The 24,121-nt window shown below is 40.2% G+C and overlaps 2 protein-coding genes across 6 annotated transcripts in view; one reads left to right on the forward strand and one right to left on the reverse strand.

Moving 5' to 3' along the window:
• The window catches only part of LOC137268937 (dynamin-like GTPase OPA1, mitochondrial), a 30,440-nt gene extending 22,455 nt beyond the window's left edge, over positions 1–7,985 (forward strand). For 4 of the 5 annotated variants that reach the window (XM_067803557.1, XM_067803559.1, XM_067803558.1 and 1 more), the window contains 10 exons: positions 301–393; positions 707–779; positions 1,422–1,577; positions 2,097–2,205; positions 2,772–2,905; positions 3,529–3,615; positions 4,257–4,373; positions 5,408–5,501; positions 5,735–5,845; positions 5,966–7,985. In XM_067803557.1, coding sequence (XP_067659658.1) covers positions 301–393; positions 707–779; positions 1,422–1,577; positions 2,097–2,205; positions 2,772–2,905; positions 3,529–3,615; positions 4,257–4,373; positions 5,408–5,501; positions 5,735–5,845; positions 5,966–6,030 — 1,039 coding nt within the window. In that variant the 3' untranslated portion in view covers positions 6,031–7,985. The remainder of the gene's footprint in view (positions 1–300; positions 394–706; positions 780–1,421; positions 1,578–2,096; positions 2,206–2,771; positions 2,906–3,528; positions 3,616–4,256; positions 4,374–5,407; positions 5,502–5,734; positions 5,846–5,965) is intronic. The other variant, XR_010955055.1, reaches the window with a different exon arrangement.
• Positions 7,986–11,002: 3,017 nt separating this feature from the next.
• LOC137268938 (pantetheinase-like) lies at positions 11,003–22,925 on the reverse strand. The gene is made up of 2 exons (XM_067803561.1): positions 22,539–22,925; positions 11,003–13,015 (listed from the first exon to the last, which is right to left on the reverse strand). Exons 1-2 carry the CDS (start codon positions 22,740–22,742, stop codon positions 11,663–11,665), a joined length of 1,557 nt encoding a protein of 518 aa, XP_067659662.1. The 5' UTR covers positions 22,743–22,925; the 3' UTR covers positions 11,003–11,662.
• Positions 22,926–24,121: the final 1,196 nt, after the last annotated feature.

The raw sequence follows: 24,121 nt of genomic DNA on the forward strand, positions 1-24,121 counted from the left end.
GGAGATGTACAAAATACCAAGACCTTACCTATGGCGCATCAAAAGGAATAATTATCTGTGTGTGTTATTTCACCCATCAGTTATGAATACTGTCCACATGACAACTGATTCATTCCAGGCGCTGAAGTAATACCCTGATTGTACTGGACACTACACCACATTCAATACTTTACAGGACCATCAGATTACCAGAAAGGACCTGTGACATGACATGTATTGATGAGAGTCCATTGTACCCTCACTGTTGTAAGTCAAGGTCAAACCCTGCATCATGAACATATTTTGTCTTCTTATTGGCAGGGAGAATATTTTCTACAAGAAGTTGTGGGAGAAGAATGCCACCCATGTACTGGAGAACATCTACCTACCAGCAGCACAGGCTGAGAACTCTGGGTAAGTGTACCATAAGCACTTACAGTTCATGGAGACAAATGAACCTCGCATACTCACTCACTCACTCACTCACTCACTCACTCACTCACTCACTCACTCACTCACTCACTCACTCACTCACTCACTCACTCACTCACACACACAGGTAAGCAATTCCATATTCATTCATATGCTTGACTGGTGGTTTTGCTCACTAAATCTGGTTCATTCACTCAGTCGTCTACTTTTTACTTCTTTTCATATCCCTCACTCCTTCATTTCTCCCCTTTACTCACTCATTCACACACTCACTATAGGACTTTTGTTGTTACAGGACCTTCAATACTGCTGTAGACATAAAGCTTAAGGCTTGGGCTGATGTGCAGCTTCCAAAACGATGTGTTGAGGTAAATTACATTGCAAGAATCAGATTCAGTGTTGTTCTGTGCTGGTTGCCAGCGGCTGGTGATAATATTAGGATGTAGTCCAGACAGTCCCGTTTGGGGAAAGAAATGTTCAGAGGTCAGAATCACTAGCCAAGTACTTCAAGATTAGTACTATACGAGTGTTCAGATTTTGTTCTTCTATCAACAATAAGTAATATATTTTCTGCTTGTTGGACCAATGGTTATCTGTATCAGGATGACACCAGGGGCCCGTTTCACAAAACGCTCGTAGCCTAAGATCTCGTAAGTTTTCTCGTAGCCATTGTACCTCCTATACTGTAACAAAGGAGCTACGGATGCTACGAGAAAAGTCACGAGATCTTAGGTTACGAGCGTTTTGTGAAACGGGCCCCAGCCCATTAAGATCTTGGTTACAATTGTCTTTAGCAACCCATGCTTGTTGTAAGAGGCAACTAATGAGATCGGGTGATAATTCTCACTGTACATGCTGTTGATTGCTGGATTATGTGATCAGTTATTTACAGACCACCGACATATGGCTGAAATACTGATGAGTGCATTATTATACCACAAAACAAACAAAGCTGAGGTGCATCTCTGAGTACAATTCAGCGAGTCACTCACTGTGATGGCTGGTTTCAGGTCGGTTGGGAGACTTTACATGAGGAGTTTGAGAAGCTGGTTGGCCGAGACCAAGACAAGAAGCACCATGACGACATCTTTAACCAACTCAAGTCTGCTGTCATTGAGGGTTCCAAGGAAAGACACAAATGGGATGAGAAGGCAGAGCAGAGTCTGGTAAGTTTCTCTCTGTACCAGGATCAGCTGATTTTTGTGTAATCAACCAGTAAGGCAGAGCAGAGCCTGATGTTTACCTGTGAAGAGGAAAGACGAGCTACCAGTGTGCACAGAAAGTAACTTACCTGTGAGAAAGAAAGAAAATAATTTACCTGTGAGATGAAAAGTAATCTACGTGTATTTCAGAGATGAAACAAAGAGTAATTTATGTCTTGGAAATATGTGGTTTATAGCAGTCTACCTTGTTTCAGAGATGTGAACTACCTTTGTGTCAGAGTAATCCATCTTGTTTTAGAGAGTTATCTACATTTGTGTCAGAGTATTCCACCTTGTTTTAGAGATTACACAATGCCATTTAGAAAGTGGTCAAATGCAACATATGTCATATTTGGAAAAGTGAAATCCCAAATATGATATATGTTGCTTGTTTCAGAGAGTTATCTGCCTTTGTCTCAGAATAATCTACCTTGTTTCAGAGAGTTATCTGCCTTTGTCTCAGAATAATCTACCTTGTTTCAGAGAGTCATCCAGGTTAACATTTTGGAGGACCGATCTGTGACTGACAAACGACATTGGGATTCTGCCATCAAGTTTATGGAGGACACCCTCAAAGAGAAACTGAAGCAGTGTGAGTATTTACTATATTGTTTGTGCAGTAAGCACATAGAGGGTAAACTGTATCTCTGGCCCAGGTTCTTGGTGTGTAGCTGCCATGTATGATGGGGTGTTATCGTTTTGATCTGATTTCAATATCATATAGAGTTAGTTTATTAGTTACTGTATTTCAAAGTCAGTTCTATTTAAACTAAGTCAGTGAGTTCAGTAAGTAGTAGAGATTAAGCCAGACAAACTGGCAGGGTATAGTATAAGCATCAGCAAGTTAGCCACCATTCAGTGTCTGGAGTTGATAAGATTCAATAATGTTTTGGTCACTAATGATACACTTTAGATCATAGATATATTCCTATGATATAATATTCACATATATATATTCACAATATAGATTGTGAAGATCTCATGCTTCTTATGACACGGAAGCTCCATTCGTGGCACTTGTAGTTGTTGGGACCAGGGGTGTGGGAATAAAACTCGAGGCTTCAGAGGCAAATCAGTAACTTGGTTATAAACAGTAATTACACAGTTAATGTTACATGACTCTGCTATTAAGATCATGTGTGTGTGTTCATGTGACAGCGGAGGACTCACTGCGCAAGCTGACCGGACCGAGTTCAATGGATCAGTGGCTATATTGGCAGCGACAGACCCAGGAAAACAAAGACAGGTCTGCTACTAAGAGTGAGCTGGAGAAACTCTTCAACACAGATCCAGTGAGTAGGATGAGCCACCACATGTCAACTCTATGCAGTATACTACATTTCCCGCCGTACTTGAAATGCAGGAACATATACATAGATTTTGATGTATTGTATGTCCAAAGACATAAGGATTGGTTGGCCTGTTGTTTAATGCTGCAATATTCCAGCTGTATTGCAGTGGTCTGTAAATAATCGAGCCTGGACCTGTCAATCCAGTGATCAATAGAATGAGCATTGATCAATACACCAGCTGTACATAATGGTGTCCAGGGCCCTTATTCACAAAATGTTATTGTAGCCTAAAGAATTCTTAACTTGGATCATAACCAATGTGTTAAGAGTGTGCTTAAGAAATTTGTAGGGCTATGAACTTTTCGAGAACAGCTAGCCAGGCCAAACAATCCAGTGATTGACATCATGAGAATCATCTTTGCAAAGCCAGCTAGCTTTTGACAAGCAGGGGTTGCTGATGATCAGTTCCAACCCAGATCTTCACAGGTTTTAGATACATAGGATAAGAATGGAAACAGTATCAATGGCTTTGGATAAAGGTTCAACTGAGAGTTTATAAGTGTTACAACAAATATCCCGAGCATTTCCACCAATTACATCTCAGTTTGCGTGTTATGTTCCAGCACCACAAGTCTCATCTGTCTGGTGATGAACTGACCACAGCAAGGAAGAACCTGCAGAGTCACAACGTTGATGTCACCAACGACTTTGTGAGTGATCATATCACAGAGACAAGCTTGATATATTACATGCTCTAGGGGTGCAGTTGGTGCAGTCATCTAAGGTGATGCGCTTTTTGGGGGACCACATTGAATGCCATCAATAACTGATGAGCATGGTTTTGAATTCCAGAATGGGCATCATTCTGTTTTGCTAGCTCAGTGCTCACACATTTGACCAAAGGAACCAAGACCTGTTTTACTTTGGGTTTCACCCAGTTTGAAAGTGATAATTGCAATAATAATAATAAACTGGATATTTATAAAGCACATTGTATCCAGGGATATCCCTGCTCAAGAGCGCTTGGTCATGTGATCTGGAGGAAAGGATGGTTTTCAGGGTGGAACGGCAGGACTGTTAGCATTCACAATATGACTAAAATTCTATTCAGAGCAATGTTCAAACCAAAACCAGTTGAAGTTATATTATCATGCAATGTACATATATTCATGCTGTATGTCAACAAGTTTCTTGTGTATGTGATCACATTTGACTGTTTTGAATGATCTGTCATTTAAGAGAACAGACACACATGATCAGTCATTTATGTAGAAGAACAATCTTATTGGTGGTACACTCTTGTCATGAACGTCTTTGATTTGATGTGGAAGTACCTCTGTTCCTCTTTTAGATCCGTGAGACATGGTACTATGTGTTTCGGCTGAACTTCTTCAAGAAGGCTCTGTACCAAGCCCAGCAGTGTAAGAAGGGCTTCTACTACTACCAGAGGGGATTCTCAGAGTCCGGGGTAAGGGAGTCTAGAGATTCCTCAGACATATGTGACAATTTACTCTCTTACAGAATCCTGTATATCACTGTGTTTCATGCAGCTCCTCATATAAGGCAACCCTCTTTAAGAATCTACAAAACTGATCAAATTTATGTACCCTAAAGCTTAATACCATCACATACACATTCCCTACATTTGCAATGACAATATGTATGTCTTGTGATGCTTTATGAAATGATTCGAATCACAGAACTCCAGTAGATGGCACCAAATTAGTGACCAACCAAATGTGATAAAGCAAGAAAGACATGAAATCTTCTACTCAATGCATAAAGCAATCCCATTAATCCCCCTAGCTCTAGGTACAGAAGACTTGTTAATACACAACAATATAGGGTAAGACATAGGTTAAGTGTTGAGGTTCATGTCCTAAAACAAATAAAGCAATCACATAGGTTTATCATGTGACACCATGGTCCTACACTATAGGACAGTACCGGAATTTATCTAGACCTGCTGATCTTCAGAGCCAAGTCGGCAGCAGATTTCAATTTGCAAAGCAACTGCTATACTTTATTGCATTGAGTGCAACCCATGAAGATATGGGTTGGAATTGATCCTCAGTAATCCATGCTTGTCATAAGTGGCGACTAACAGGATTGGGTGTTCAAGCTCGCTGACTTGGTTGACTCGAGTTATCGAGTACCAGTGGTGTACATTGATGCTCATGATGCTGATCACTGGATTGATAATATACAGACTACCGCCATATAGAATATTGATCAATGTGGCAATATGTGTTGTGTTACAATATCTAATGCAGTGTTGCCGTGGTTTTAGTCACTAGTTTGGATTATGGGATAGAATCCGATCCATTTCCTCAATGTATTCCAGAAGTAGAGTGGGGACTAGGTGGTCAGTATGGGTGCTGAAGGGAGATAACTGCAGATATTAATATTGGGAATCAAGTGTCATAATGATGTGCTCTTATGGTAGAATATTTGAGAGGACAATGGAAGTTGCTGTTATACCATGCCCTTGTGTTGGTTCAGCTGGAGTGTCACGACGTTGTGCTGTTCTGGCGACTCTTGCGGATGTTGGAAGTGACAAGCAACTCCCTGAGGCAACAGGTTGTCAATAATGAAGGTGAGGGTCATCGCTGACTCAATCAGCTCAGTGTGTTCAGAGTAACAGTGAACAGTATGGTCTCTGTCTTCACCTGCATTTTCAACTGCATGTTCATCTGGGGTATATTTCCCTGTGTGTCTGTCGCCATCTGTGTCTATATCCTCAGTGGTCAATTGTTTCTCTTTCTGTGTCTTCACCTGTGACTGTATTACCATCTGTGTCTGTATCTTCACCTGTGTCTGTGTTTTCAGCCCGGCGACTGGAACGGATCATCAAGGACACGCTGGACGATCTTGGGGAAGACAAGGAGCGGCTGGAGAAACTCCTCACTGGGAGACGGGTTCTGCTGGCCGAGGAACTCAGTGAGTACTGCATCGAACACCTTCACTAGTGCCAAGTAATGCTTTTAACACCCAATAAATATCCTATATTTTAGCAATAAGTGAAATTATATATATTTAATTTCATTCAATTTGTTTCAGAAAAAGTTCGACAAATCCAGGATAGATTAGAAGAATTCATTCAAGCATTGAACAAGGAGAAATAGTGCATAATGTTTCTAGAATAACTAAATCATCACACCCAGGTTGCAGTGAAGGATGTGCATTGAAGGAGACTGACAGTTCCTAAACAAACCTTTCATCTGTGGACGACCTGGAAAGTGATGAAGCTATGGTGTGCCATGTTGGGTTCTGACAGACTGTCAGGTCAAGTTTGTCAATGACAAGGTCATGAGATGTCTACCGCTGAAATGGCTGTGCTTCAGTGCTATACATTATGTAGGGTGTGTGTGGAAGAGTGATGTAGATAGGTCTGAAGAATGAAGAAGCAATTTGAAATTACAATATGACTGTTATTTATGACATTTTTCTCATCGTGTGCATCCTTCCTGCTTATCAGGGACATACATACTGGCGTCCATTCCAGATCATTTCCTGCATCGTCAGTCATGATGTGATGATGTTTTGGATCGAGACGATGCCAGATTTTGTGTTGTAGCTTCAGGACACTAGCCATGAAAATTCAGGAAATGCAGTTCCATGAACATATATGCATGTAAAATGTTTTTATATATGAAAGTAGTTTCACCAATTATTACTGAGCATTTGATTATGGCTGAATGGGGGAGTCATCCCTTAAAAGGGGTGGTTGGGTAGTCAAGTGGTTATAAAGCATTCTCTTGTTATGCCGAAGACCTGGGTTCGATTCCTTACATGGGTACAATGTGTGAAGCATATTTCTGGTGTTTCCGTGCCGTGATCTTGCTGGATTATTGCTGAAAGCGGTGTAAAAATATATCCACTCAGTCATTTGTTAAATGGTTGATAACAGTGTCAGTTCCTCCGACTGTTGAAAAGAAAAGAAATTATCTACAGCGAAAAGTTAATTGTTGCAAGACCGTATAAAAATAATATGTCAGCTTAGAAAAAAGGTAGGTTTGGCAACAGGAGATTAAAACATATCCAGCCTCAATACAAAATCAAGTCCACCTGCTGAATATCAAAACTTCAGTCTTTTTTGGACCAATTCATGTCCAGAGTACTGATATGTCAATCAACATGAATTGTCTATATAATTATCATGCTTGGTTTTTATGTTGTCATTGGAAGCAAAATATTTCATATGAAATTTTGCTGAAGTATACTGCAGAATTACGTTAATGAATTCTTACCATGTTAAAGAACATGTTGCTTCTATGCTGTTTTGTACAGATGGGAGTAAGCATTGTAATGATTCACTCCCTTGGCTGTCCATTATGCTTCTCACTGATCCCAGAAAAATCCAATGATGTAATAAAGACACGAAATATTTATGTCAACATTCTTACCACCAAACTGTCTGCCTTGGGTCATTTTGTTGTCTTTCTGTACAAAAATCAAGAAAAAACAAAGTGTGTTTGCTGCCTGTCTTGACTCGATGAAATATTGTCCTTCAAACTGGATGACATAGCTTTTACTCATATATTGCCTCCTACTGTGCAGATCTTGGCTTGAATGGATGTTTAACAGCACATGCTTGTCATGAGAGGCTACTAAGGGGATTGGAATGGGTTGTAAGACTCGCTGACTTGGTTGACACTTGTCATGAGAGGCTACTAAGGGGATTGGGATGGGTGGTAAGACTCGCTGACTTGGTTGACTCTAGAAACTGTGGTAATCTAGACTTGCCATATTGTAGAGCTGTGTAAGCTGCATTAGGTATATTTGTTGCAGGCTCAGGACTAGAGAGAGCAGTGTGAAAGCACAACTGTATTGACAGTGAAGTCCGTAACTGCATGGAATTAAACAGTGTAATTTAGAATAATAGACGAGGTCTGATACTGCATTGAAAGGTTTCATGGTGGACACAAGCATCCCCAAGTGATATCCAAGTGGACTTAAATCTTTTGTCTTTGTTTTATTGTACAGAACCATCTGAATCAGAGTTTAGAACAAATATGACGTTTTGTGATGCCAGGATCCTGCTGGAGTTTAAGTGCTATATTAAATATGATTTAAGGGACGACCGACTCTGTTGTCTTTTGTTCTTGTATGAGTGAGGTGAAGGTGAATTACTACCAAACAAGTAGGAACAATATGAAAGGAACACAACGGGAATGACAACTAGTAATTGCAACATTGTAAAAATATAATACATTTCTGATGTCACTGGGCACCATACTGGTGGTATTTTGCTCAAAGCTGTGCAATACCATACTCACTGAAATAGAACAACTCACCTGCGGGGTCACTAACACCTAAAATAGAAGTTAAACGATTAGTTAATAGTTGTATAGTCTGGTTCATAATTATTGAGAATTTTTCTTCTTACTTTGAGCTATCCTAACACCTCAACTGATTCACTGATACTTAAAACTAAGTAATGGTATAAGGGAGGTAACTCATCTTGGCCTACTGAGTATAGTACAATTAGAGTTACCTCCCCTGAATTTGTAGCAGACGTCATTTTCCTCAGCACTGTCAACAATCTCTGCTGAAGATAAAAGAAGGTTGATTTTTGAGTTGTGTAATCAAGGAATTGATGATGTAAATGCATTGGCAGAGAGAACAGGAACTCCTCTTTCTACTGTGTATAGGATTAGGAAGAATTTTAAAGAGGGAAAGGATTTTGGGCACCAGAAAGGAGCAGGGAGACCCAGAAAATTGGACTTCTCAGATCGCATCCGGCTGGGACTTTTAGCGTCTAAAAAGCAAAGGGCAAGCATCTCCAACATCAGGTATGAAATGATAGAAAGGGGATCAACAGTTGTATCAAAATCTACAGTTAGAAGAAATTTGATTGATCTTGGATGGGAGAAAAAGACTGGAATTCCTTCTCCTCTTATGAAACAAGAACATAAAGACAGGCGTGTTGAGTGGTGTTTGGCACATGAAAACTTTGACTGGGAAAATGTGATTTTTACTGATGAAAGCTCAATATGGGTATATCCCAATAATGTGAAAATATGGACAAAGTCTGCGTCAGTACCGTTGTATCGACGACCTAAATACAGCCCAAAGTTTCATGTATGGGGAGGGATATCCTTATTAGGAACGACCCCGCTGTGTGTGTTTGAGGGAAATCTGACAAGTCAACGCTACACTAACATATTAGATAATTTTCTCCTTCCAAGTGCACATGTGTTTTATGGAAATGACTGGATTTTGCAGCAAGATAATGATCCTAAACACACCGCAAAACATGCCAAGCAGTCGTTTCAGGAGAAAAATGTGACTGCATTACCTTTTCCTGCATATAGTCCTGACTTAAATCCCATTGAGAACATTTTGTGAATTTGTGAATCAAAAGGGGTTGACAAAAATTGAAGACATGAAGAGAGAAGTGGTTCGATACTGGGACAGCATAACTCACGAGACACTAACCTCTCTGATAGGAAGTATGCCTACCCGTCTTAGACTGTGCCGTGAAGCTCAAGGAGACTTGATAAAATATTAAATTGTTACCTACACAACATGAAAAGGTCAGTTCACTTTCACAATACATTCAATTTTATCTGATTTGTTCTCGTTTAATAATATGAAATGCTTTAACTATTCTCAATAATTTTGAACCATACTGTACAACATATAAAGTTACAAATCATACCAGCTACAGCTGGGAACTGTCAAACAGACAAACACAGCTGCACTGGGAAAGGCGTCATCAAAATGGATGTGTGAAGCACAGGCCCCAGTGTCATTGCGAGGATTAAAGATTAAAAAAAAATATATGCATATTTTCAGATGACTCCCCCGACTTCATACGCTTCACAGTTTATATGTGGGCTTGTGGTGTGAAGCACGTGGAAATCACTTAAGACCTGCAGAATGAAATTTGTCTTTTGGGGGGGAATTTATTTTCCCTAGTATTAAACAGGTTTGCGCACTCGCGTGTGAGTTAATACATGGCATCCAATTAAGTCTAATTAAGTTTCGTGGAAGTTGAAGGGACTTACGTTAATACTTCGAGTCAACCGAGGTTCACACAACCGGAGAAGGATGGCTAATAAATACGCAGGGACTAAACTGTAACTTCGAGACAACCAGAGTTCGACGCCATAAAATTCGACACAACGACCATTGACCGGATACGTTTTATTCCTCTTATTGGCCACGTGATATTTTGATTGACTGAAATCCTTTCCGATTTCCAGACATCGCTGGAATTGCTTAAAGCGACGTAAAACCCAACTCACTCACGCTTCGTAGATGTTTTAACTGAAATCATCAAAGAAAATGGATCACTGAGTGAGGAAGTAAGCAGTCGGCGTTTCAGTGATGAGTGAGTGAGTGAGTGGGTTTAGGTTTACGCCGCACTCAGCAATATTACACCTATATGGCGGCGGTCTGTAAATAATCGAGTCTGGACCAGACAATCCAGTGATCAACAACATGAGCATCGATCTGCGCAATTGGGAACCGATGACATGTGTCAACCAAGTCAGCGAGCCTGACCACCCGATCCCGTTAGTCGCCTCTTACGACAAGCTGAGTCGCCTTTTATGGCAAGCATGGGTTGCTGAAAGCCTATTCTACCCCGGGACCTTCACGGGTCGTTTCAGTGATGAAATGAAACACATTTTTTATAATCTCGTAATAGAAATCGACCAACCATATAGGGTTAACATGCTGACTTCGGAGGAAACACAAGCAGCATTTGCATTCACAAGAACTACGACATTCACATTACTGGCTAATGTCTTGAAACATGTAAGGGGACACATATAACTTTCTACCCCATTAACTGTACTAATTGTACAGGGGGATCACCCAGTTTTTGCACGTTGCTGTAGCCGCAAGTAGGTGATTGCACGTATTCATGTGGCCACCTTCTCGTCATATACCAACGGATTTCGTGGGTTCCTTTAAGTCCACTGGGGGGCGTGATAACACGGAAAGAGTGTACACACAAAGTTGACTCCGAGGTTTTTACACCTGGTCACATGTGGTCTCGATCCCGACGCCTCAACCTCGCTGGATCACTAACCTGGCGCTTTAGCCAGCTCTAATCGAGTTCTGCAACACAACAAAAGACGTAAGCGCACCTGACATAATAGTTTTAATTCAGAATCGACTCCTCTTAGGCACAAAAAGTAATCTTTTTGCATGCATAAAGTATATTACATGTACAGATAAAGGAATTCAAAGATGATGTAAATGCTACGTTTTGATTTGCATATTCGAGTGAGTTGGTGTCTTGAAAATGCTCTTAAATATGTACACGTGTAAGTCTAACTACACTTGTCGAACAAAATGGTTCAGTGTTTGGTGACAGAGGCGTAGCTACCATTTAAGTGAGTGAGTGAGTTGATATTTAGTGTCACATCGGAAATATCTCAGCCATATCGTGACGAGAACATTTAACATTTAAATAGTTACCATTTAAGAAACGTCCAGGCTTAAACATGATTTTTGCTAAAGATCACCATGAAAGTTTGGCAAGCCTTCCATACCATCTAAAATTCGAAACCTATCGGGCCTACACGAAAAACATGTCTTACTACGCGGTCGACTGTTCATAAGATCCAGTTCGAGACAGTTTCAAACGTCCGTATAAAATGTAAAGGCGTGTATTGATTTAAAATACGTCATTTGCATTTGCACTACGTCGTCTGTTGAAATATTTGATGCTATTATGACACAGTGAATTCAATATTTATGTTTGGACACACACTGTTATACAAAGGTGTAATGTCATGTTCAAAGGAGCAGTTTCATAGACACAAGGGACAAAAAGAGAGCCAGGACACAGCTGTCGTGACTGTTGCTGCCAGACGGCGTGTAGTAGCCGTGACCGTCATCCAAGCTGTATTTCCGACCGAACACCGTCGCAGACAACAACGGGAGATCTAAGGGATTCCTGGTGTCGAGAGTACCGTTCTTGAAGCTCAACTGCGTCTGCGCAAGGACGAGACTTCCTTTGTCTGACATCAGTACTTCCGGGAAGACGTACGGTGTGCTGAATGTGCCCCATATATTGATGCTGGAGAAGACGGACCTGGCATCTAACGTTGGTGATCCACAGCTTGAAAATGACGAATTAGCACATTTAAGCACTGTGCATATCTGAAGGTAATATTGCCCCTCGTATGTGTGCAGGCCATCAAATGCACCGACAGCATAGGTGTCACCTTCATGGATGTCAGCCGTGTACTTTGCGTGGCAGCAGAGAGCGTTATGGCAAACCTTGATTTCGTCAACGTTAGAATCTCGAAGCGAAACAAAGTTAAACAAATCATTGAAAGCGTAGGACTTAAATTCATACTGGTCCACGCTGAGCATACTCGAAACTGGTTTTGTTTGATCGTTGCCAAGGCGACGTGTAGGTTTATCCAGGACCTGAATGTCGGCAACGAGGAGTTTCCCACCGCCAGGACTGACGGTGTCGTTGTAGTAGTATACCGCCGCGCCGTCTGATGTGTAAATGCCGCTTCCGTGAAATCTATATTCTGGCCGATGGATGTTTGCGGCCAGGAAGTTAACGCCCATCCCCATAGCGAAGGCTGAATGGAACTCCACGGCAGCCAGGAAAGGCAGAGCATCCATCCACGCTGTGGGGAAAACGATGTTGCCAACGCCGAGGTCTTGAATGAGGGATATTGCTGGCTTGTCAAACATAATATCAAAGCAGGTGAACACTCCAAATTTTCCAAACGGTGTCTCAAAGACGATATTTTCGGCTTCTGCTGGTTCGTCAAATTGGTCTTCAAAGAATAGATGCTTTTTGTGGTATCTAGCAATGAGCGTGCCGTTAGGGTCGAACACAATGTCGGTGTTGTATTGGTAGTGACCATCAGAGGGGCAGTTGGAGTCGGTCAAGATGGAACATGGCTGCATATCGCCGTAGTTTGCTACGAGGTAAAGGTCGTTGTCACGTGCTATGCAACTGAGACGTCTTTGGACGTCAACGTTGGGTATGTGTGCGGAGGCCGTGCACGGGTTCCATGTCACGTGCTTTGGGTCAGGGATGGTTTCCAGATACGGTCTGAGAACTGCCCTCTTGTAACCCATGCCGTAGATTCCATCTTCAGGAGTGACCAGAATATCAACATTCTGCAAAGAATAGAATCTGGTAAATTTTATATCTTAACGATTCCTAATGACAACGTTGTTATGAATACGGTGTCAGTATCTACATCGAAACGTGGCCTGAATGCAACATGAAAGAGGTTGTCTTCAAGAAATTTTGAATTATATTTTAAATGATTCATGAAGTTGCAATGTACTTTTACAAGGAAATCAAGGTGAACGTTGATTTTAATTGTAGATAATTGTTGCTGTATTCAGTGGATAGGTGTAAATGTTTCCAAAGGAGTATAAGATATCTTCAATTATTTACCGATATCTTAACATATTATTGATATCTATAAAAAGAATAAGACATTTTAAAAATTAAAACTATTTGTAGTTTCTTTTTAAATGTGAAAACATTGTGTCATAGCAATCAATTCATGTGTCATCGTATTACAAAACACTTTATACTTTTATGTATATCTACCATTAAAAAAGTAGGGGGTAGTCCATTTTTCGATCCTACCGCTCCAAAGGACTGGAATAAATTCTCACATTTTCCCTTAATTTCCTTTCGTCATCTGTTTCCTCATTGCCTTCATCTTTTGCATTTGATCAACCCTTTAAATCCAATAATCCCTACTTTTTTTAATGGTATACGTTTGAAACTAGCTTTGTCAAACGTTGCTATGCCCCCTTTCAGCCGTCGAGATTACGACTGAAACCTTTGGACCACGGTACACAACCGGCAATGTTGGTCGACGTCAGATGAATTTACACTGTGTACACTTTACACTTGACCAACGTGGGGTTATTTCACAATCTCGTGGACCTCTGCAGCGCGCCATACAACTCCTTAGAATGTGTTTGCACTGGTCGCGTTACGATATATATTCGAGACTGCATAAATCTGTCAACTGAATTATGGAAGGAACGTGGAGTAAATTTGCTGTTTGTGACGAGTGTCGCGGGTGGAGCAGGATGCGCTTACATTTTGCGAAAGCCTAGTATCAAAATACATTTATTATGTAAGCATATTTTCCAGGCAACCAGACTGGTCTACAGGCGGTCACGTGAACATCGACAGAAAAGCATATTGACTCCAGCCCAGGTCCGACCAAAAGTCATACTGTCTTCAGTTTCTAAGACTATGAGTATGGCGTCAAGCTCAGGGCTATTGTTTAGATGTCACAGTATTGTTGACATAATATTGGTTTGTAGTGGAAATGAAATAACTTTTCTTAACTGAATGGACACAGGCTTTTAGAAGCTGTTTTCGGTAATTGCATAATAAAACAATTATAGATTGTTGAAAACGGTCGGTACCTGTTTTTATGGACCCACGAATAGTGGTATTGACCTCGGATTTTGTCGTCGACCAGTAGATCCTCGTACTGCTTTTCGCGAGTCCAGAAAAAAAACAGGTATTGTCCTCATCACCAGTCAATAATTGTATAATATTTGATTTGGAGGAACATGTTTGTGGCACAGGAACTCGTTATCGGCCAGTAGATACTGGTGTGTACTCATGTGTGAGAGTAGAGACAAGGGTCATTACTCGTGTCTTCAGTTAGTGTATTGTTCATGTTTTTGAAGGTATATAACTCTAGGGAGTTTGTTTGTTTGAAGCCAGACTTATTTCAGCTATATGAGGCTGGTCTATTAATAACCAAGTCCAAGAAAGGCAATCCAGTGATTGACATTTTGAGCATCGACATTCATAACTTTGACACGATGCCATACATCAACCAAGACAGTGAGCCTGCGTTACTCGCCTCTTGTGATAAGCATGGGCTGCTGAAGACCAACTGTTACAAATGAATCTTCAAGGGAGAAGACAAGAATGAATACTGAATCTAACCCGGATTTTTCCAAACCCGTCACCAGTGCCAGAAGACAATCCGGTCAGAATGCATAGTGTTTGCAGAGGCTACTCCCTCTGCACTGACCTGTGTTGTAACATTTACACTTATGGCACAAATGGCTGATCTTACAAACACCTTTGTCAAAGATTTCTCCCTTAGCATTTTCGGTTGCTGCTGGTTCCATATATTGGCATATATGACACTGAACTTACAGACCCTGAGACACATTTTGGCTTTCTGGCAACTTCTCGCTCAATTCTAAGGAAAAGTGTCTTTTGTTTTTCAACGCATCACGTCCGCTCAGTTTACATACCCTAAAACATTTTTTTAGGAGGGCGTTTTTCCTCACTAAAGTCTCAATATAGTTGTCTTTGGGTATTTGAAACGCCACTACCATTGACTTATTTGCTGGAAGACTCTGTACAGCGGCCATTTGGTGTTTATTAATTTTGGGAATTTCTAGGTCACTCAGTATTATTTTATTTCCGGTACTGAAAGGCCAGAGGCCTGTAGTACAAAGAAAACATTATTACATCGATATTTACACGCACATAAAATATACTTGAAAAAGAGACAGTAATCAACTGTAGGTTACATTGTGTTCTAAGATATATTCTGTTCTAAACAACATGGCATAGTGAGCAAACATGGACAAGTTTTGAAGTATAGTACGGTTTGTGTTATTAAACAAAGCTGCGAATTTATCAAGCTTTGGATGGACAAAATAATATTTGTATAACTTCCTAATGAAATTAAGCAGGACAAATTAAAAAGAAATGATACTCGTCTTCTATTTGGTTAAGATCACATAGTTTGCAAGTTTTGTTTTCTCTTTTGACCTCTTTCGATAAATAAATTATGTGACGAACATCTCAATCTCAAACGCTATCCTATATTTTTTTTTATATTCAGACATGAAAGATGTATTTCGGCATCAGAAGTAAATTTAAACATCTTTCAAACTTTTACCGGAACGTGATATTTTTGCAAACCATTCTTGCAAATATATATCTTTTAATCTTTGTGTTAGTTCTAACATAAACTTACCCTCAGAATCAACATACTGATTGTTCAAACCTACCGAAACCCTTTCGAGAATAGAAAATGTCTAACAGATGAAAAAACCAATCTGTATGTCCAGTTTTATCCTATAATATCAACATATTGTAACATTTCTTTGGAAACCTCTAAGAAGGCATCTTTAGTAGTTTCATCCAGTATTTTATAACACATGGATTCGTATACAAGTACATCGGGCATTTACCACATTCTCCATACACCAGTGTATTCATTGTATTGGACTTTTACATGCTTTCAATTGGACTCTCTCTGTATCATTATAATAATTCAGACCCCATATATCGGCTCCATACAGTAAAATCGGCTTAATCTTTTTTTATCAAATATTTTAAAATAAGAACTGAAATTTATGAACAGTCCCCACACCCAGGGGACACTCTCACCAGGGTGGGGCCAAGGCCACGATTCTCGTCATCATTTTACGGCGCATCGGAAACGGCCGGAGCAGGAAGATGTGACCTCCGCATGTGTTAACAATACATCGGACTTTGTGAACTTTGTGCTTTGGAACATTGGTGGGATAACACAAAGATTATCTGATAATTATTTTATTGATTATATTAAACCATTTGATGTTATTGGAATTAGTGAAACTTGGAGTGAGAGCATTGATATCCGTAATATTTTCCCTGGTTTTGAGGTGATTGTAAAAGCAGCAGGTAAAATATCTACATATGGAAGACCCCCAGGTGGGATACTAGTGATCAGTTCTGTAGGTATCTGAAATGGACAAAAACAACGGAAAACGCTGTTTTTGTTTTATTTGCATTATTTTTGCATTATTTGGTCTAAACAGAGATATCTTCTACTCGTGCGTATACATTCAACCAGAAGGCTCAACATGGTACGAAAAACTATATCCACATTGTAAAAATAGAATAATTTTATTTCAAGAATCATTATTAGAAGTTGTATGTCATCTACCAGATGTCTATATTCTATGTGGTGGAGATTTTAATGCTCAAACTGGCACAAACACAAAACAAAAAACTTTGTAGAGGATGATTTATTAGAATATACAGAAAATCAAAAAGAATCCTACTGGGACTTTATAACAGACGTTTTTAATCTAAAACGTTTTTCCGCCGACAGAATTCTAAACAATTTAGAATGGTATGACAGTGCATGTGAGAAACTTAAAACTAAATGTTGTAAGCTATTAAATCCGTTTAGAAAATCGAAAGATAAGAGGTTATTTGAAGAATATTGTCAAATTAGAAATGAATGTAATTCTGTATGTAAAGAAAGGCGACTTGATTACATTGAAGAAAGACGGTTAGACATAGAAAATAGCATATCGGACTCAAAAAGGTTTTGGATTAAGTTGAAAACTTTGAAAAGTCCTAGCGTAACAAAAAATAATATTAATATGAATGAGTGACATCGACACTTCAGTAATCTTTTCAACACAGATACGGATAATAATACGGATTGCCTTTTTGGGGACGCAAACCTACCAACGTCTCCTGACTCTAACTTTGCGCTAACAAAGGATACGTTGGATTCTCCCATCAGTAGAGACAAGTTTGGACAACATTAAATGTTTACAGCCCAATAAATCACCATAATCCCCGGGTTAATTAAGTATTCGTCAGATATTTTAGCACCGTATTTAGAATTATTGTTCAATATAATTTTCAAAAATGGTATTTTTCCAACTAGCTGGACAATCGGTATTATTGTCCCACTCCATAAACAAGGCAGTATCGATAACCCAAATAACCATAGAGGCATTACTCTCTTGAGGATTTTAGGAAGGTTTTCACTTTTATTAGTAGTAGAAGATTAGTGAATTGGGGAGAGGCACTGAATAGAATAAATGAATCCCAGGCAGGATTTAGACATGGATATACGACTGCAAATTATATGTTTATATTACAAAGTATTATACAGAGATACCTCAACACCAATTTCAAGGTCATTGAGGAGTATGTCAGCGGGTTGGGCATGGACAGCGTGTGGTCTCACAGTGACGGTATGTTTACCAATATCACTGGCAAATATGCTGATAGTATTAAAGAGGGTTAACCTCAACCAACGGACAGAGCAATGGGTTCTCATCTTACGCAAACAGTGATTCGTCTAAATGTAAATACCTGTATACCATAGATGTATTCCATGCAGGGAACACGTGCTTCATGAGCATAATTCTGTTTATCCTCGTACCAGTGTCTGATCATCACAACCAGGCCCAACACTTTCAGCGAATATTGTAAATAAAGAATGTTCTGACTTCATCAGCGTCTCGCCGAAAGCCTTGAAGAACAATAACGTTCATGATATGAAGGTAACCTCCAGTACGTTACTGGTTTACGTTGTCGTCGGCGTGAGCTGGGGCAATCAGATGTCGCACCCGTTTGATGCACCCGTGTTCTCAGGTTGTGAATTGTCCATCTACTTCATCTTATGGCACATGTAGCAACCATAAACGACCTAACGGTCAGCCTGAATCATGCGCTCGTTCACCTTTAACATTTGTTATAAAGCATGATATGATAATTGTTTTCATCTCATAATTATTTGTGTGCAAGTTCGCGTTTTCACAAAAAAATACATACTACGTGGTGATCGTAACTAACATCCTTCGACACAGACTTACGACAGTCGTAGCACTAAGATGATCGTAACTCCCATTCTTTAACACAGATTACAACTGTCGTAGCACTGAGACGGGGCCCATTCATACTGGTATTAGCTCATATTTACTACATTGTACTACCCGTTGTCAATATAATTTATTTCTCCAAGTGTGCAATTTCTTTTTTTTTTTTTTTTTTTGTGTTTTCAGTATACAATATATTTAATGTTAGTCGGCCTTCTGGGCTATAGTAGAAAGGTGAACAACAGCCAAGAATCGGCGACGTATTGGGCGTATCCTGATGCATGTTCATCGCGCTCAACGTTCCCGCTGACATGCTACACTGAACAGGACATAGTGGAACAGGATCCTTTATCAGTAACGAGTCACGTTTCAGATGTGGCCTTCTGCAAACCCCACGAGTCCCAACCACCCCTTATCCCGCAAATGCATTCGGGTTTTCTCAAATGGCAGGGTGCGGTGGTGACTCAAGAAAGGAGGAACGTCACGCACGGTGTTGTATCCGTGGAGCTGACCGTTTTGAATCTCAAACTCAAACTCTTTTATTCTTAAAAGAAAAAAAACTTGGTGGAACAAGAGGATATAAACAATATCAACACAAGATAGTCACAGTTTACAGTGTAATCATTTAGTCTTTTTCACTGTTGAATCGACTAGGTTTAGGTATTTTTGCTACATTTTTGTATTGTGCAAGATTTTGCTTCAGGAATTTGGGTTTTTATTATAAATTATTAGATAAGGGAAAGAAAGTATTTAATAGGAATGTATTTTTTTGTTTGTTCAGTAAAAGTTCCACATTTAAATAAAAAAATGAAATTCATCTGTTACAGCAGGTGATTTACAGAGGCTGCAGGTTATATCTGTTTTCACACTCATTGCCATGGCAACGGCCATCTTCAACAGGCAGGTTATGGTTACCGATTCTGTGACGACGGGAGAAGATAATTTCCTAGAATCGAGAGAGTTTTAATTATATTTGTAATAAAAACCTTTAGGGCTATTTTCTCTCTCGGCTTTCCTACTTTGATAAAATTGATCCTTTAGGATTGTTTCTACCTGAGAAGTTCACCATTGGCATTAAGCATTTACGGGGTAATGAAATATGTAGAACAGACCACCTATAACAAGTATACATTTTACATATTTGGTCCAACATCATACCCGTTTTCTGTAGCGCCTCGAATAAAAGCATAATTATAAATCAATTTTGATAGGAGTAGTTTCAACAGAATGTAGCTTATACCAGTAACAGATTACCCTTTAGCGGCTGATATAAAGGGGGACCCTCTTTTGTTTCCCATATACCCGATAATTTGGGGAAGAGTAGCGCAAACCAAAAGTTAGCTTCAAGTGCGTCTTCTCTATAACTTGTAAATTTTCATAGGCCCATGTCTCACGGCCATATAGCAAAATCGGTAAACGCATGACATCAAATGCTTCCAGCATAGGTGTAGTAAAGTTTTTTAATATTATTTTTCAAAAGGCAGAACATAACTTTAGTTGCACTGTCTGAAAGATTTTTCATTGCCTATTGAGTTTTCGGTTTCTGTTGAAAGTCACCCTAAGGTAAATGTAATAATCTACAGTGTCAATCAAAGTATTTCCATAATGGAACTTTAGCTTAGAGTGTTTTGCTGGACCGCTCCCGAATACTGTCGTGCTCCGTTTATCCGAACCTCAAATATGCGGAAAAGTCGTCTCCTCTTTGCTTTATCTACGTTTACGTGTAAGTGCCACATGTTACAATATGTATGGAATGAGTTAGGAGTGTGTTGAAGTTCCGGGACTGAATCAGCAAAAAGGACTGTGTCATCAGCATAGAGTAGTAGCATAAATGAAATACATACTAGTATGTATTTCATACATATGAATACATCTGTATCTGGGAAGTTAGGCGGGCTCATAGATGTACATCCGTCAATAGTAAGGAATTCGTCCAGGCCATATATGAATAAACAGTACAATGGTGGGGAAAGGTTGTCACTTTAGCGGACACCTGAGTAGCATGGGAAGTAGCCTGACTTATTATAGTATGACAGTACACACGATCTTATGTTAGCATACACGTTTTGCCTGAGAGCTAAATATCTACCATTACTTCCATCGTTACGTAGCTTACGCTAGAGCTCAACCCTCCATACATAACCGAGCGCTTTCGAGAAGTCAATAGGCACAAAACAGTTTTTTACTACTTGTTAGTAATTGGTTGAGCATATTCATTACAAAGATGTTATCATTCAGGGATTGGGAAAGAGAACTTTGACAATGGGCCATTTTCAGGATTATTAGCCATTCTCTGAATTTAGAATGGGCCATTGCCCTTGTATCAATAATAAACGCCAAAATTTTAATGGGCCATTTTCTATTCTAATGTGCAAACTAACCCATGGTCCCTGCCTTTCCGGACCCCTCATCATTTGTTTCACACGGGTATGGGTTAATACATTATTTATTTCAGAAAAGTTTTTAAGTCTGTTGTTCAGTATACTTGTGGACAGTTTACCGAAACTGCTGAGTACCGTAATTGGTCGATATGAGTTTGGGCCTGAGTTATCGTCCTTTCCTTTGTAGATGGGACTGATAGAGCTCGCCAGTCATGCGTACGGTAATATTCCGGTTGATAAAATCAAGTTAAAGTATTCAACATACGCAAAACCAAGAAGGTCAAATGAATCTTAAGGTAATAATTTTCAATATTATCAGCCTGGGAGGCTTTTTTGCGTTTAAGATATTAAATTGCCAAAGCTATTTCTTCAAATGATATATCCCTTTTAAGTAAGTATCGGCAAGTGGAATGGTATGGATAGCATTTTGTTGCAATAGTCGATCTCAACTGATTGTCGTCGAAGGGAATAGAGTATCGGGCGTGTTGACCCCATCTCTTCCAACATTTATGCTGCAGCATGACTTGAGCTGACATTAATGTTACATTCCCTTTTGTTCTGCCTGCTTGGTGGTGATTGTGAAATGTGCATGTGTTATCTCCGCCCCCGGTCACCGCATCTGAAGGTTTTACTGCCATTGTATTTACCATGTACTTACAAGGCATCTACGAAAACGCTTGTCCTCGATCAGAATTGGTCTTCAAGAACCCCTGCTTGTCTACCCATGAAGATCAGGGTTAGAACTGGTTTTCAACAATCCAAGGTTGTTTACCCGTGAAGATGAGCTCGAGGTTTAGAATTGGGCTGCTACAACCCATGCTTGTCCACCCGTAAAGATGAGGGCTAGAACTGGTCTTCAACACCCATGTTTGTCTACCCGTGAAGATCAGGGCTAGAAATGGTTTTCAACAAGCCCTGCTTGTCTACCTGTGAAGATCAGGGTTAGACCTGGCCTTCAACAATCCACGCTTGTATCATTGTATCATGATGCTGATCATTGGATTGTCAGGTCCAGACTCAACGATTTACAGACCACCGCCATATTGCTGCAATATTGCCGAGTGTTGTATATGACAGCAAACAAACTATGCAAGACATCTTTCGTACTTGACCGATGGGAGTTTTGCCTTATGGTTAAAGCTATCGCTCATCACGTGGAAGACCCTGGTTCGATTCCCACATGGGCACAGTGTGTGAAGCGCATTTCAGGTGTCCCCAAATATTTGCTGGGATATTGTCAAAAGCGGTGTAAAACTACTCACTCACTGACAAAGACATTGGTTTATGCCAAGCGACAGGAAGTGCTACCTTTAAAGAGTTTTGGTATGACATGTTGGAGATCAAACAACCTTCCCCTTTGTCCACTAGACAACAGAGAGGCGGATTATCACCAATGGGGCGTGTCTATTCTAGATACAAGTAATAGTTATTAACTTCAAACAAGAACAATGTGCAACGGCTATAACCTCTGGTTACGGTTTAGGTCGTTATAACGGTAGTTCGTTACATGTATTTACACTAGAACATACAGCAAGTGTCCGGGTCCCAAAAGAGTTCGTTACATCCGTCAGTTCGATATAAGCACGTTCGTTGTAAAGATAGCTTACAGTACATCAAGTTAGCTCGAAGTGTCCTACCTGCGCTCGTGCGGTTGCGGCTTCACGCTCGAATTCGACCAAGTTAGGTTCAGCATAAGCCAGCGCTTGTTGTCTGGATACGACAAAACTCCTGTTGGGAAGGTGCAAGGCGTGTTCAAGAACCGCAGCGCGAAACGTCCGTGACTCCCCCAACTCCACACACAGCAACATCGTCAATGTGATGTACGTCCACCTGGAAACCATGACTACGCGTTGTCAGAGCTCGTTCTGATAAACTAATAAGTTCTTCAAATTATCTAAATATCGTTAATGTAAAGGTTCAGTCGCGGTCTGTTTGGGAGCTTGGTAAATGGTGTATAGACTGTGTCAGTTCCCGATGAAATGCTACGACACGTATGTTGAAGATGACAAAAGCGGGGTCCTATTAATAAAGATATTCCTGGGTCAACAAGTCGAGGGCGGTGTGACCTGAAGTTGACCCGTCCCAGATAAAAGTAAGGTAGGGGTTGTCTTAGCCGAGAAATGGCAATATTACTGTACACAGTTATCAGATCTCGTTCCCGTGCGAACCCATGAAGATCCGGGGTAGAAAACTGATCTTCAGAAAAACATGCGTGTCGTAAGAGTCGACAAAGGGGATAGTATGGTCAGACCGGCCGACTTGGTTAACACGTGTCAACGTATCCAACTTGTGTAAATCGATGCTCATGCTGTTGATCACTGGATTGCCTAGTCCAGACTCGATTACACACAGACCGCCGTCATATAGACGTGATAATGCTGAGTGCGTTTGTGTTATTCTTTGTCACGACGCACTTAGCAATATTCATAGAGAGAGAGAAAGATGGAGAGAGTGCGTGTATGAATGCATATCTCTATATAGCATGTATGTGTATACTACTGGGTTGATATCAACCCCTTATCTTTGTGGATATTTTGGCATTAAGTGGATGTTGTACACTAGTTCTGTTTATGTTGATGCTAGTTCTGTTTATTCATGAAATATTCAATACAAATACATGTAGAATATTTTCACTGAACGACATCAGACGTAACTGTTCAAACTTCGTAATCATAGATTTAAGGAAAACGCCAAGGAAAGAAAATATATGAAGATCGTAGATGTTATCATAAGTGGTAACAATTGAAACAATGAACGGTTAAACACCATGGTAAAATGCCAGACTGAAGGTTGCTTCGTGCTTGCTACTCACACTCTCACTCTCACACTCACACACACACACACACACACACACACACACACACACGCACGCACGCACGCACGCACACGCACGCACACACACGCACACACACTCACTGTATATTTTTCATTGACTAAGCCAGTTTATTGATAATATATTGCCACTGTTTCATGTTCGGACAGCTTCATTCAGCATCACCGTGGCGATGTAAGGGCCACGATTGGCTAGTAAAGACCATCATGGGTCGCCAGAGGCTAGTAAGGGATATCAGGGGTCACAGTAGACTAGTAAAGACCATCAGGAGCCAAGATGTGATAGTGAGAAATATCGGGGTCCACCATGGACTGTTGAGGAACAGTCCCGGGCTAGTAAGTAAGGCTAGTAAGAGACATCAGAGGCCATCGTGGATTTTTGGGAACA

This window comes from Haliotis asinina, chromosome 16, assembly GCF_037392515.1.
Source record: "Haliotis asinina isolate JCU_RB_2024 chromosome 16, JCU_Hal_asi_v2, whole genome shotgun sequence".
In the NCBI taxonomy this organism is placed as follows: domain Eukaryota; kingdom Metazoa; phylum Mollusca; class Gastropoda; order Lepetellida; family Haliotidae; genus Haliotis; species Haliotis asinina.